We start from the raw sequence: 13,310 nt of genomic DNA, 5'->3' as shown, positions 1-13,310 counted from the left end.
TTTACTTATTTAAAAATATGGTTAATATGTATTTTTATTTTCTGTCTCCTTTTTTTGGGGGGCTCAATATTTTATTCTGCACCCGGGGCCTCAACAGACTGTAATACGCCTCTGCTGTGTCCCCACACCTTGAACAGTGCCTGGCACACAGGAGATGCTCAATATTTGGCAACGGAGTGAATGAAGCAGACAGAAGGGAAAGCTGGGCCTCCGCCCCCCAATCCCCACCTGAGTCACGTCTTCAGCTGCCTTTGGAAAGTATGAGAGGCTGTAGGAGTGAGAGTGAGATGGCCGAACGGGGGACAGGAAGCAGAGGGCGAGGGGAAAGGGGAGGGGCTGAACCCCAGCTCTAAAGGCAGCGCTAAGATCCACGGGTGCCTGTCTGCAGCGTGCGAAGCCCAGGAGCGTTGGGCAATTGTGGTTTTCCTCCCAGCCCACAGGACGCAGTCGTGTCAGCCTAGCCCGGGAGTCTGGGGCCTCATCCACGCAAACATGGAGGATACCGTGGTGCGACCCTCAGTCTTCGTGGTGGACGGACAGACGGACATCCCATTCACGAGGCTGGGGCACAGCCGCCCGAGACAGCCCTGCAGTGCTGCCCAGCTGATCCTGGGCCTCTTGCTGCTGCTGCTTGTGGCCGGGCTGGCTGTTCAGGGCTGGTTTCTGCTGCAACTGCACTGGCGCCTGGGGCAAATAGTCACCTCACTGCCGGTGAGTGGGGCCTGGGGGCTCGAGGTAGGGGCATCTCCTGTGCCGTGTGTTTCTTTGTGCATGGATGTGTGGGCTGGGGACAGATTCAGAGCAGCCTGGGGCAAGTTTATTCACCTCTCTGAACCTCAATTTTTTCATCTGTCAAATAGGGGTGAAAATAAGAGTGTCCACCTCAAAGGGAATAAAATACAGTATTGCATGTGTTGTGCCCGCAGTGGCTGGCACATGACAAATGTTTGACCAATGGGAACCAAAATTCCTTTTTAAAAAATTAAGGTATAACTGACATACAACATTGTGGAAAACTAAGGTGTACAACATATTGATTTGATACATTTATATTACAATATGATATTGCTATTGTAGCATTAGCTAACATCTCTATGGTATCACATAATTATTATTTCTTCTAGTTTGGGAGCAATTAAGATCTAGTCTCTTACCAAGTTTAATGTTTATAAAACAGTTCTGTTGACTGTAGCCCCTGGAATGGACCTGACATTGTGAATTTTTATTAACCATTCTTGATCACTATTATTGGTATTGCGGCTAATCCGCTTTGTCCGAGTCCCTGAGAATCTTTCTCCATCAGTTTCCAGTTGGTCACTGATGTGACTGTTTGTCTGATGGCCACGCCTATGGGTCTGTGTGTCCCATGTCATGCCCATTTGGACAAGACTTTGTGTCCTGTGTCTCCAGGTCATTTTTCTTTGTGTCTGGATCTGGTGGTCATACGTATGTGCCCATGTGCCCACATGGACTGAACTGCTATCCTGTGTACACACACCCATGTGTCCACGAACTTGCCTGTCCATATCTATTAGCTGATGCCTTTGATACTGGGTCTCTGTGTGTCACAGACCCACCTGGATCCATAAACCACGCATCCACATGTCTGTGTCCGCATGTGTCTTGTCAGCATCACCTAAGTGTCCAGGGTCACGTGTCCTTATCCACGCGTTGGCATTTATGTCTACATGTCTATGTATCCTGAATATTATTTATTGAGTAAACCCTTACAGAGTGCTCACTGCATGCCGGGCACTGTGATACGCTTTACACATATGAACTCATTCATTCCTAAGCAGGCACTCTTTGTGTGTCCATTTATAGAAGGCACCACATGGTTAGGGGGTTAGCGTGGGGGGGGGGGCAGGTGTGCATGTGTTCCTGGCTGTGCACCTGAGGGTGGTGTTGTACCCATGGTCTGCATGTGAGTCTGAGTGACGCCAGGGCATGGGCCCACAGGTCCTCACTCTGGGCTCCTCTGCATTTTCAGGAGAAGGATGCAGGATCCTGGGAGCAGCTGATGCAAGGTGAGTCAGGGTCCTGGTCCAGAGAGGAGCATGGATGGTTCCCATACTGCCCCCTCCCCCATTGCCCAATGGGATTTGCACAACAGACCCAAAGCCCTACAGGTGCCCCTCCCCCAAGCCTGAAAAGCAGAAGTTTTGGTCACTCCGGAAAGGGTGGTATTGTCACCAAGGGGTGGGCTTGATGACCTTTGATAGGCTGGACTTTACCCCACACACTGCCTTCACCTCTGACCTCTGACTCTCTCTCCAGAGCGGAAGTCCCACCAGGCCAACCCGGCAGCACATCTCACAGGTGAGGGGGACCCCAGGTCCTGGTACAGGGTGGGGATCAGGGTGCTGGGGAGACCACACAGACACACACACATCGGAGTATTCATTCATTCATTCATTCATTAAATCAATCAGTATTTATCCTCAGAGTCACCCACAGCACAGGCACTGCCTAGGTCAGGGGTCCCCAAACTACGGCCCACGGGCCACATGCGGCCCCCTGAGGCCATTTATCTGGCCCCCGCAGCACTTCCAGAAGGGGCACCTCTTTCATTAGTGGTCAGTGAGAGGAGCATTGTTCCCATTGAAATACTGGTCAGTTTGTTGATTTAAATTTACTTGTTCTTTATTTTAAATATTGTATTTGTTCCCGTTTTGTTTTTTTACTTTAAAATAAGATATGTGCAGTGTGCATAGGGAGTTGTTCATAGTTATTTTTTTATAGTCCGGCCCTCCAACGGTCTGAGGGACAGTGAACTGGCCCCCTGTGTAAAAAGTTTGGGGACCCCTGGCCTAGGTCCATGTAGTTCTAATTTTATTCATCGACTAAACCTGTAAATAGGGCTCATATGATAAAAGCATAAGATGCTTTATACATATTTATTCATTGACTCCTAAACAGGTGCTACCCATATCTCTTTTATTGTGAGGGAAACTGAGGCACACAGAGGTTATAAGGTTGCTAGACCAGGCTGGGTTCTGCCTCCATTCTTCAATTCTGCCACTTACAAGTTTTGGTGTTTTTGTCAAGTCACTTAATTGCTCTGTGCCTCAGTTTCCCAACCTGCAAGAGAGGATAAAGTGAATTTATACATACAAAGTTCTCAAACAGCCCAGCACAGAGGGGGAGGCTCAGAGACGAGTAGTGGCTAGCCTACAATCACACAGCAAGTGTAAGGCATGTGCTAACCAGTCCCCTTTGTCTCCCTCCCCAGGGGCCAACTCCAGCTTGACAGGCAGCAGAGGCCCACTGCTGTGGGAGACCAAGCTGGGCCTGGCCTTTCTGAGGAACCTGCGCTACCGCGATGGCGCCCTGGTGATTGCCCGAGCTGGCTACTATTACATCTACTCCAAGGTGCAGCTGGGGGGCGTGGGCTGCCCACACGGGCTGACCACTGGCCTGCCCGTTACCCACGGCCTCTACAAGCGCACACCTCGTTACCCTGAGGAGCTGGAGCTGCTGGTCAGCCGGCGGTCACCATGTGCGCGAGGGGCCAGCACCCGCATCTGGTGGGATAGCAGCTTCCTGGGTGGCGTGGTGCACCTGGATGCTGGGGAGGAGGTGGTCGTCCGCGTGCCAGAGGAGCGCCTGGTCCGGCTTCGTGACGGCACCCGGTCCTACTTCGGGGCTTTCATGGTGTGAAGGAAGGAGCAAGGGTGGATTAGATGGGGGGCTGACCACAGAGGTGCCTCAGGAGGCAGAAAACCCAACAAACAGAGACCTTGGAGGGTGTCATGGGGACCCCAAAACTCAGCAATTGGGGAGTCAGAAGACACCACCAGGATCCAAGAATCCAGCCACCCTTAGAAGGTAGTGACTCAGCAGGCACCTCCGGAGAGGACCCAGACAAACTGCAGACTCTGTCACAGACAACACTGGAAACAAAGACCCAGAGACGTGGGGTCTGTAAGCCTCCAGATGGGGTAAAGCTGTCTTCCTGATATTCAGGAAGGAGGGATAGAGTGGGTATCTATGCTTCTGATTCCCAGAAAAGTAGGACTTGGGGTATCCAGGGACTTGGCTGAGAACAGGAAACATCACTCTCCCCACTCTCACAAGTGTGGGTGGAGGGGGTTAGAATTTATCATCCAGACTCATCCATGTGGAGTGCCCAGCCCCACCCATGGTCACAGTCACATTCAAGTTCCACCCACAGGCTTGTGGCCATACCTCGGCCCGGTCACGCGAAGTTTTATACTCAGAGACACAGGCACAGGGATGTGCTAGTAAGTGTTTAACAACCAGCTCTCCCAGGACAGGAGAGGCTTCCCAGCATTTGCCCATTTCTGTGGTATAAATGCTCCCACCATGGCTGGTTTCTGGCTACCGATATATTATATTATCAATACTGGCTGTATCCCAGCACTGCTGACAGGCACACCCCACTAGGACACCACAGCTGTGCTTCAGCACCCAGGCCAGGGCCTGGCACACACTGGGCACTCAGAAAATATTTGAAGAAGGAAGGGAGGGAGAGAGGAGAGAGAGAAAGAGAGAGAGAAAGAGAGAGAGAGAACCTACAGCATCACAAGGAATCACACAGCTCCACAATCTCAATTTTTCACAACCACAGACTCAAGCACACAAAGCATTAGATTCTTATACAACCACATACAAGTCATAGACAGCATCGCAAACACTTGGTCACTACACTTCATGATGACCACATATGACACAAGTCATCATCACAACTTTAGGCACCCACATGAGCCATATAGTCACACACGTGATGATCACATCAGACTTCCACATGCCACACCACAGTCAGACTCATCACATTTATACAACATCACGATGACAACCACACACACACACACGCACACACGCACACATGCGCGCGCGCACACACAGCCTGAGGTTCTCTAAGCCCAGATGAACATGTCCTGGTGTAAGGACCAGACTTTGTCCACAACACTGAGCCCCTGACCACTGGTTTTGGGATAAATGGCAAACATTGCACCTGGGTCTGTCTAGTCTTAGGGCAAGGGTGACTAGTAGAGACAGGTCACCTTATGAATAAGAAACCTGAACCCAGCTGGCCCAACTCCATGCAAGAAGCTTGAAGAAAAGCAGAGACTTCATGCCTGGGTCTGCCCTCCCCTCAAACCCACAATTCCTGAGGAAGTGGAGGCTACATCCTGCGCAGCACCCTTACTGCAGACATCTGGTACAGAGGGTCAACCTGGAAGCTTGGAGTGACTGGGCGCATGGGAAGGGGCAGTAATGACATGCGCACAGATGGTCTGTGGAAATGTACACATACTTTGGTGTGGCTGGAGGGAAGTTTTACTTCCAAGGAGGGCTCAGACCCTAGAGCTGAATAAATTATTATTGTTATTGTTGTTGTCATTGTTGCCCGGTACTGGGCTACAGGAAACAGGCTTTGCAATCTGATGATCCTGGGTTTTCATTCCACTCTCTACTTCCTGGCTGTGTGGCTTTGAGCAAGTCCTCTCACCTCTCAGTGCCTCAGTTTCCTTAACTGTAAAATGAAAGATCACAACAATCCTTGCCTCCAAGGTTTGTTGTAATGGTTAAACCAGATCAGGTATGGAAAAAGCCATTTGTTTCGCACCTGGTACACAGTCAGAGCTGTGTACACGAGGGACGTATGTGATTTAGAAATGCTAAGAAGAGCATGTCTCAGGCACTTTCCCTATGCCAGACACCTCGTGTCACTTCCTTATATAGATACCTGGGCAGGAGCTATTGCTGGCCCCTTTGTTCCTGAGGTAGAGACAGAAGCTGGGATGCTGCCTCCACTCCCACCCCCGCTGCCCCCAGCAAGGACACAGGACTTCATACATCTCTGCCCTTACTGGGCTGGTGGGAGGTGGGAGGTGGGACAGCCCCAAATGCCTGGTCCCAGCCCCCGCTGGAGTTTCCTTTACTCTCATCACAGGCTTTCTGTTTCTGTGGCTTTCATGAGGAGACCAAGGTGTGGGGCCAATGTAGTTATTGTAACCACCAACTTCCGCCTGGGGATGGAATCTCTCACTAAGTTTAGCCTCCAAAGATCATTCCTGGGAGGGGCCTCCCAGCCTTGAGGCAAAGGAAAGAGAAGAAGAGGGAAGGTGAGTAAGGAGCATGGGCAGGAGTAGGCGGGGTATGGAAAAAGAGGGAGGGTAGAGAAGGACGGGAGGACAGAAGGAGAGCCCAGAGAGCCCTGCAGATGCACAGCCTGCAGCAGCAGGACACCAGCCCCGGTTTCAGATCATATGTGGGGGCAGGAAGCCCCTATCTCAGGCCACTAACCTACTTTTCAACTTCTGAGAACTTTATCTTCTTGATTTCCGCTTTTACCTCCTGGGCTTCAGCGTCTTCACAGATTTCACCCTCCCCTTCACCCCAATCAATTCTTCCTCAAGACCTGAATTTTGCTAGCCTCATCCTCCCCTCAGTCCCTGGGCAGGAAGCCCTCCCCCCTTCTTTTCATCTCTTGTCAAGACTTAGAGGTGGTAGAAGTGAAAATAAGGATGATAAAGTCATTTCTTACTTTCCTATTATGATGGTATGATTCTTCTGCTACATGTCACTATATTTAAACACTGAGATGCATCCTCTCAAAGAAACAGAATAGTTTTTACACCAAAGCCAGACCACATGGGTTCAAATCCCTTCTCTTTCATTTCCCAGCTGGGTGATTTTGAAACCATCTATTCTTGGTTTCTCTGGGCCTCAGTTTTCTCATTTGTAAAACAGGATAAATAGTGACCTCTAAAGTTTGGATTCTTTTCAGCTATTACATCAAAGGTGACCCATCATCCACAGGCCACAGTTAGTCACTGAGTGTATTTTTAAAACAGGAATTAGTAGCCAATATTTAAACATTATGAAACTTATCTAGATTTCTGGATTTTCTTAGAGAGTTGGAAGCTGTGACAACAACCCAGGGTGGGGTAAGTAATGGCTGTCCCCTTTGGAGACGACATGAACTCATCAGCTTACCGCAGTCTCCACCACTCCCATTTGTCTCCTACATGGAGGCTCATTGTCAGTTGCCTTTTCTCACCATGCTATGCAATTGTTTTTGCTTAAATTAATAATGATCGTTAACTATAGGTCATGCTTCTAATATTCTCACCAGGTCCCAGGCACTGTGCTAAGTGCATTAATTCACAGTAACTCATTTTATTCTCACAGTGACCCTGTTATAATAACCATTTTACAGAGGTGGAAGTCTAGGCACTAGTCACTGCTCCATCAAAGGTGAGAAAATCTATGACAACCTGAGATGACCATGAGTTTCAAGAAAAATGAGAGTTCCTGGTTGTATTAGTTTCCTATTGCTGCTGTAACAAAGTCCTACCAACTTAGTAACTTAAAACAATACTAATGTATAATTATATATGTTACGGTTCTGGAAGTCAGAAGTCAGACATGAGTCTCATGGGACTAACATCAAAGTTTCTGCAGGAAGGATTTATCCCCAAATCCTTTTCCTGGTTCATCCTCTGTGGAAGCCGAAAACAACACGTGTAAGACACATGAATCTCAACTCACCAGGAATGCAAATAACTTAACTTCCTTTTTCCTCCTAATGCAGCTTAATATATGCAAAGATCCCTTTGTACCAGGATGCTGAGAAGTTAATATCAGTCTACTGGGAACCAGCCCTCTTGACATAGTCTTTTCCCATGACTGTCAAAATTCCAAGGAGCTCAGGAAATGCCAAAGCATTAAGGATGAGGAAGCAGTCAATCTGAACCCCCAACCACACATCCACACCTGTGCCCAGCAGCGATCTGCTTCCGATCCATCAGCCTTCCATTTTTGTACTTGTGACCTGTCAAGAACGGTGCATTCTCTCTACTCCTGAGCCTGTTGATTTTTGGTGATGAGGCTGATTTTTGGCCAGGAAACTCTTTGAGGCTGTCTGTGGCTTCAGCCGCCCAGAGACACTATTGAGTCATTTCCTCCTTGAAGACCTGCAGCACCTCTGGGCTCTGCAATGGAGAGCCCCTCTAGCACTTCTCTGGGGAACTTTCTACATTTCCAGGGTTCTTCTTTCCAAAAAGCAGGGTACAGAAACTTCCTCCCTGTTTTGGGTGCTAAATTGTGCCCCTCCTAAAATTCATATTTTGAAACTTTAAGCCCCAATATCTCAGAATGTGACTGTATTTGGAAATGATGCCTTAAATGGGAAAACTAAGGTAAACTGAGGTCATTGGAGTTGGCCCTAATCTAATATGACTGATGTATTTACCAAAAAAGATTAGGTCACAGACACACACAGAGGGAAGACCATGTGAAGACACAGGGAGAAGACAGTATCAACAAGCTAAGGCCTTAGAAGGAACCAACCCTGCTGGCACCTTGATCTCAGCCTTCCAGCCTCCAGAACTGGGAGAAACTATAGTTCTGTTGTTTACACCCTTCAGTTTGTGGTACTTAGCTATGGCAGCCCTAGTAAACTAGTACAAGACTTCTCCTCTTTCTACCAATCCTAGGCAATCTTGTTCTTGACTAATAGAGTAAGGAGAGGCTTTAAGAGGTAGGATCCTGCCTGACCAGGCGGTGGCACAGTGAATAGAGCGTCAAACTGGGATGTGGAGGACCCAGGTTCGAGACCCCGAAGTTCGCTAGCTTGAGCGCAGGCCCATCTGGCTTGAACAAAAAGCTCACCAGCTTGGACCCAAGGTCAGGTTACTCGGTCTGCTGAAGGCCCACGGTCAAGGCACATATGAGAAAGCAATCAATGAACAACTAAGGTGTTGCAATGAAAAACTGATGATTGATGCTTCTCATCTCTCTTTCTGTTCCTGTCTGTTTCTATCTATCCCTCTCTCTGACTCTCTCTCTCTCTCTCTGTAAAAAAAAAAAAAAAAAAAAAGGTAGGATCCTGATAAATGAATAAGAGGCCCTGGCCAGATAGCTCAGATGGTTAGATTGTTGTCCCAGTATGCAGAGGTTGCTGGTTCAATCCTGGGTCAGGGCACATATAGGAACAGATCAATGTTTCTGTCTCTCTCCCTTCACCACCTTTCTCTCTCTCTAAAATCAATAAGTAAAAAAGGTTTTTTAAGTGAATAAGAGAGGCAGAGTGAGAGAAGGAGGTGTGCAGTGGAAGTGGAAGTGAAGATGGACGTAATAAATTTGGTTGCCAGGGGAGAGGAGTCCACAAGCCAGAAATGCAGGCACCCTGTGGAAGCTGGAAAAGGCAAGGAAACAGACTCAGCCTTAGAACATCCAGAAAAAATACGGCCCTGCTGACCTTGATTTGGTGACGCCGATTTGCACTCTGACCTCTAGGACCAGAAGATAACAGATTCGTGTTGTTTCACAGGAGTCAGCAGACTCATACAGCGGGTACTGGGTGGCACACCACAGCACCCATGACAGTCCACCCCTCGTGGCACTGGGATCCACGTGCTTTGTGAAGAGGTGTGCTGCATCTGGGGACAGCTATCGCAGGAGTCCTGTTCATCTCTATTCCAACCAGAAAATGGAAATGAATGGGGTGAGCGACAGCAGCCGCTGCTGTGGCCAAAGCTAGGAATCTCAGCCGCGCCTTCCCAGTCCTCCCTCACTATCCATTCTAAACCCCGCCCTCGGCTGCTGCTTCTGCTGGTCCACACAGTTTACCCGGCAGGGTGACCCAGTTCCTCATCCCTGATGTATCTGACACTCAGATCACCATGCTTTTAGGTCTTCAAGAGTGGCATGATTTCTGCCATCCCACTGTGATGCCATATTGCATTTGATGGACAACTTTGGTGGGCAGGGGGTGTGAAGGGGAACAATTTGGGAGGCTCCTGTTTATCCTTATCCACAGAGAAGATTTATCAACATCTCCTGTGCTTGGTGGTTTCCAAGTGCCAAGGGCTTAACAGGCATCATTTCTAAATCCTCACAACCACCATATGATGTCTATACAATTATTGTCCCCTCACTGCAGAACTGAAGTGTGGGGAGGTGACATAACTGAAGGTTCTTCGTCTGGGAAGTGGTGGGGGCTTCTGGCCCCAGAGAACCTCATCCTAAACCACACTCTTAAATCTATCTTGTAGTACTCCAGTATATGCATTGACCCATCTTATTATCCACTCCCCTACTAATGAACACAAAGTGTGTTTCATAGTATTGTACACAATGCTGTGATGAACATCCTCGTGTGACTTTTGGGGCAGGGTGTCCTCTTCTCACAGGTACTAGTTGCCCTCAGATGAGAGTTGGGAGAAGGGTTCTGAGCCAATATGTGTTGACCTCCATTCTGGGACCTCAATGACTTCAAATTCACGATTTTCAACCAGTTCTCTTATATACCTCTCCCCTTTCTCCGTGCTTGCCCCAACTCTTACTTCAGGACACTCTCACCAAAACCTGGCTCAAAGAACTAGCTTGCCACTCTCCTTGGGGCTCTTGTATGTCACTCTGGTCAAGTCCCTTCACCTCACTGAGCCTATGTTTCCTAGCTGTACAATACAGGAAAAAATAACTCATCCCTTACCAAGTCATTGGGAAGATTCAAAAATACCATCAATGGAGGGATAAATATTTTTTGCTGTTGTTGAGGGATAAAAAACCTGAAGCAATAATTAATCTTTCTCTTTCCCTTCTACTTATCTAAATCTCCAATCTGTCAGTTACTGGTTGAGTGACCTTAAGCAGCTGACTTAACCTTTCTGTGCCTGTTTCTTTGTCTGTAAAATAGAGATAATAATATCCACACTACTTTATAATTTATAATACTACCATCACTACCTGGGCATAAGTAAGACATGCCAAATGCTTGGTTGAGCAGATCGTGGCATAGACGAGGTGCTCACGAAAAGTGACCACCATTGTTGATGGTATCACTATTTATTCCTCTTGCCTTTTTCCCATTCAAGCAGTGGTTGACTTTGCATGTTCACATCTTCCCAAGTAGAAAGCAAGAATAGCCCATGAGTCTCTTCCTGGCATCAATCTCTGAAAGTTTAAAGTGATAAAGAGATTTGGGGTTTGGCCAAAACTAGGGGGATAAGAAAAGATAATTCTGAAGAACCGCCCCAGCTTCAGAGCCTCCGTGAGATCCACTGAGGGCTGTGTTGTTCCTGTTTCCTATCCAAGTTCTCCCTCTGCCTGGTCCAGCTCCCTTCCGGTGTTGAACCTGACAGCATTTTGCAATTAACAATTCCCAATAGGAAGCCAGGTTGAATCTCCAACATTTCCATTTCAGAAGCTGTTTCCTCAAAACCTAACTTATTTAGAAGAACCTCAGCTGACACAGACAGATCCAATTTCTACTACAAACATGCAGATGTGCTGAGTAAAGTATAATAAAATACTGTAACATATAGACGAGCTTGCAAGGAAGAAAGAAAAGTTTCTAGATACGAAAAGGAAGAGAGAAGTTAAAGCCAGAGTAATAATGGTGAGCTGTTGTTGCAAGGATGTTTAATCCCAAAAGTAGACTCTGGGGCAAGAGATGAAAATATGATAACCCTTGGGGACAGAGATGAAGCTCAGCTCTGTGGGACACAGAGGAAGGGAATGGATGGATGGAAGAATGAGTGGATGGATGGATGGGTGCATAGATGGACAGGTTGTTGGGTGTTGAGTGGATGGATGGATAGATAGATGCATGGACAGGCAGTGAATAGGTGGATGGGTGGATGAGTGGACAGGTGCATGGTCAATTGGATGGATGGATGGGTGTATCGATTAGAGTGACAGCATGATAAATGGATGAATACACACATATATTCTAAATCAAATTCTAAACTTAGTAACAGCAGCATATTTTGGCATAAAATAAACACTAACTCATATAATGTAGGCATTCATTATCGTATGTAGCCCCAATTTTAGGTTAAAATCTGTGTAACTAAGAAACAAAACAAACAAAAAAAATCAGGGCTAATATGTATTCCAGATTTATATCTAACTTAGAGGAAGCAATAGGTAATCATGTTACCATCATCATGATGACAAGGAATGTCTTCTGAAAGCACCCTTCACTCCCCAAGAGGAAGCCAGGTAGATAAATTCTATTCCATTGGCCAATGTGTCTATACCTATACCAGTCCACATTGCTATGTTGGAAAGTCAAGGCCCTTCTTGTCTTTCTTCAGAATTATCTGTTATGTAGAATGCGCTACTCTTCTTATCAAGTTCCATGAAAAAAACCCTGTTGAGATTTTTATTGGAACTGCATTGAATCTGTAGATCCAATTGGAGGATACAGATATCTTTATAACACTGAGTCTTCTTGGCCCTGGCGGGTTGGCTCAGCGGTAGAGCATTGGCCCAGCATGTGGAAGTTCTGGGTTTGATTCCCAGTCAGGGCATACAGAGAAGCGACCATCTGTTCTTCCACTCTTTTCCTTCTCTCTCTCTCCCTCTGCTCCCCACAGCCATGGCTCAAATGGTTTAAGCCTCTGGTGCTGGGGATGACTCCATGGCCTGGCCTTGGGTGCTATAATAGCTTGGTTGTTAAGCAATGGAGCAGTGGCCTCATGCCTCAGATAGGCAGAGCATTGCCCGGTAGGGGGATGCATGTGAGAGTCTGTCTCTCTGCCTCCCTGCCTCTCATTTAATTAAAAAAAAAACTGAGTCTCCCAATCAATAAACATGGTCCTTATAGCATTTCTAAATAATGTTTCATAATTTTCTTTTCTTTTTTTTTAAGTGAGAGGAAGGGTGATAGAGAGACAGACTCCCACATATACCCTAACTGGGATCCACCTGACAACTCCTGTCTGGGGCTAATGCTCGAATCAAGTGAGTTATTTTTAGCACCTAAGGTTGATGCTTGGACCAAATGAGCTATCCTTAGTGCCCAAGACTGTAGCTCAGACCAATCGAGCCACTGGCTGTGGGAGGAAAAGAGGCAGAGGAGAGGTGGGGGAGAGAAGCAAATGATTGCTTCTCCTGTGTGCCCTGACCCAGGATCAAACCCAGGTTGTCTGTATGCCAGGACAACATTCTATCTACTGAGCCTACTGGCCAGGGCCTATAATTTTCTTTGTAAATAATTTGATCCATTTTTAAGTGTTTTACATTTATTGATGCTGGTAATACATTACCAGATTTAATTTACCAATATTTTATATAGGATTTTTGCATCTGTGTTTTGGAGGGAGATTTTTCTGACTCATACAGTCCATTTCAAAGAACTGAATGTGGGTATTTTTTTTCTATATTCTGGAATAGTTCGTATACAGTTAGAATTACTAGCTACTCACATATTTATCACAACTCACTGATAAATGCATCTGGATCTGGTGTCTTACTGTGGGAAGTGATTTTTTTTGTGTGTGTAAAGAAAGGTTTTAAAGTTACTATTAAATTTCTTTAATGAATTTTAA

At 46.9% G+C, this 13,310-nt stretch overlaps 1 protein-coding gene across 1 annotated transcript; it reads left to right on the top strand.

Annotated features, from left to right (window-relative positions):
* Window positions 1-405: 405 nt before the first annotated feature.
* On the top strand, window positions 406-5,292 carry TNFSF14 (TNF superfamily member 14). Its single transcript, XM_066361002.1, has 4 exons — window positions 406-711; window positions 1,991-2,027; window positions 2,278-2,319; window positions 3,233-5,292. The coding sequence occupies exons 1-4, from the start codon at window positions 493-495 to the stop codon at window positions 3,658-3,660; spliced, it is 726 nt and encodes a 241-aa protein (XP_066217099.1). The 5' UTR covers window positions 406-492; the 3' UTR covers window positions 3,661-5,292.
* Window positions 5,293-13,310: the final 8,018 nt, after the last annotated feature.

This window comes from Saccopteryx leptura, chromosome 1 (genome assembly GCF_036850995.1).
Source record: "Saccopteryx leptura isolate mSacLep1 chromosome 1, mSacLep1_pri_phased_curated, whole genome shotgun sequence".
Classification (NCBI taxonomy): Eukaryota; Metazoa; Chordata; class Mammalia; order Chiroptera; family Emballonuridae; genus Saccopteryx; species Saccopteryx leptura.
Note: the sequence above shows the minus strand (reverse complement) of the source record. Positions and strands in the feature narration are given on the sequence as shown.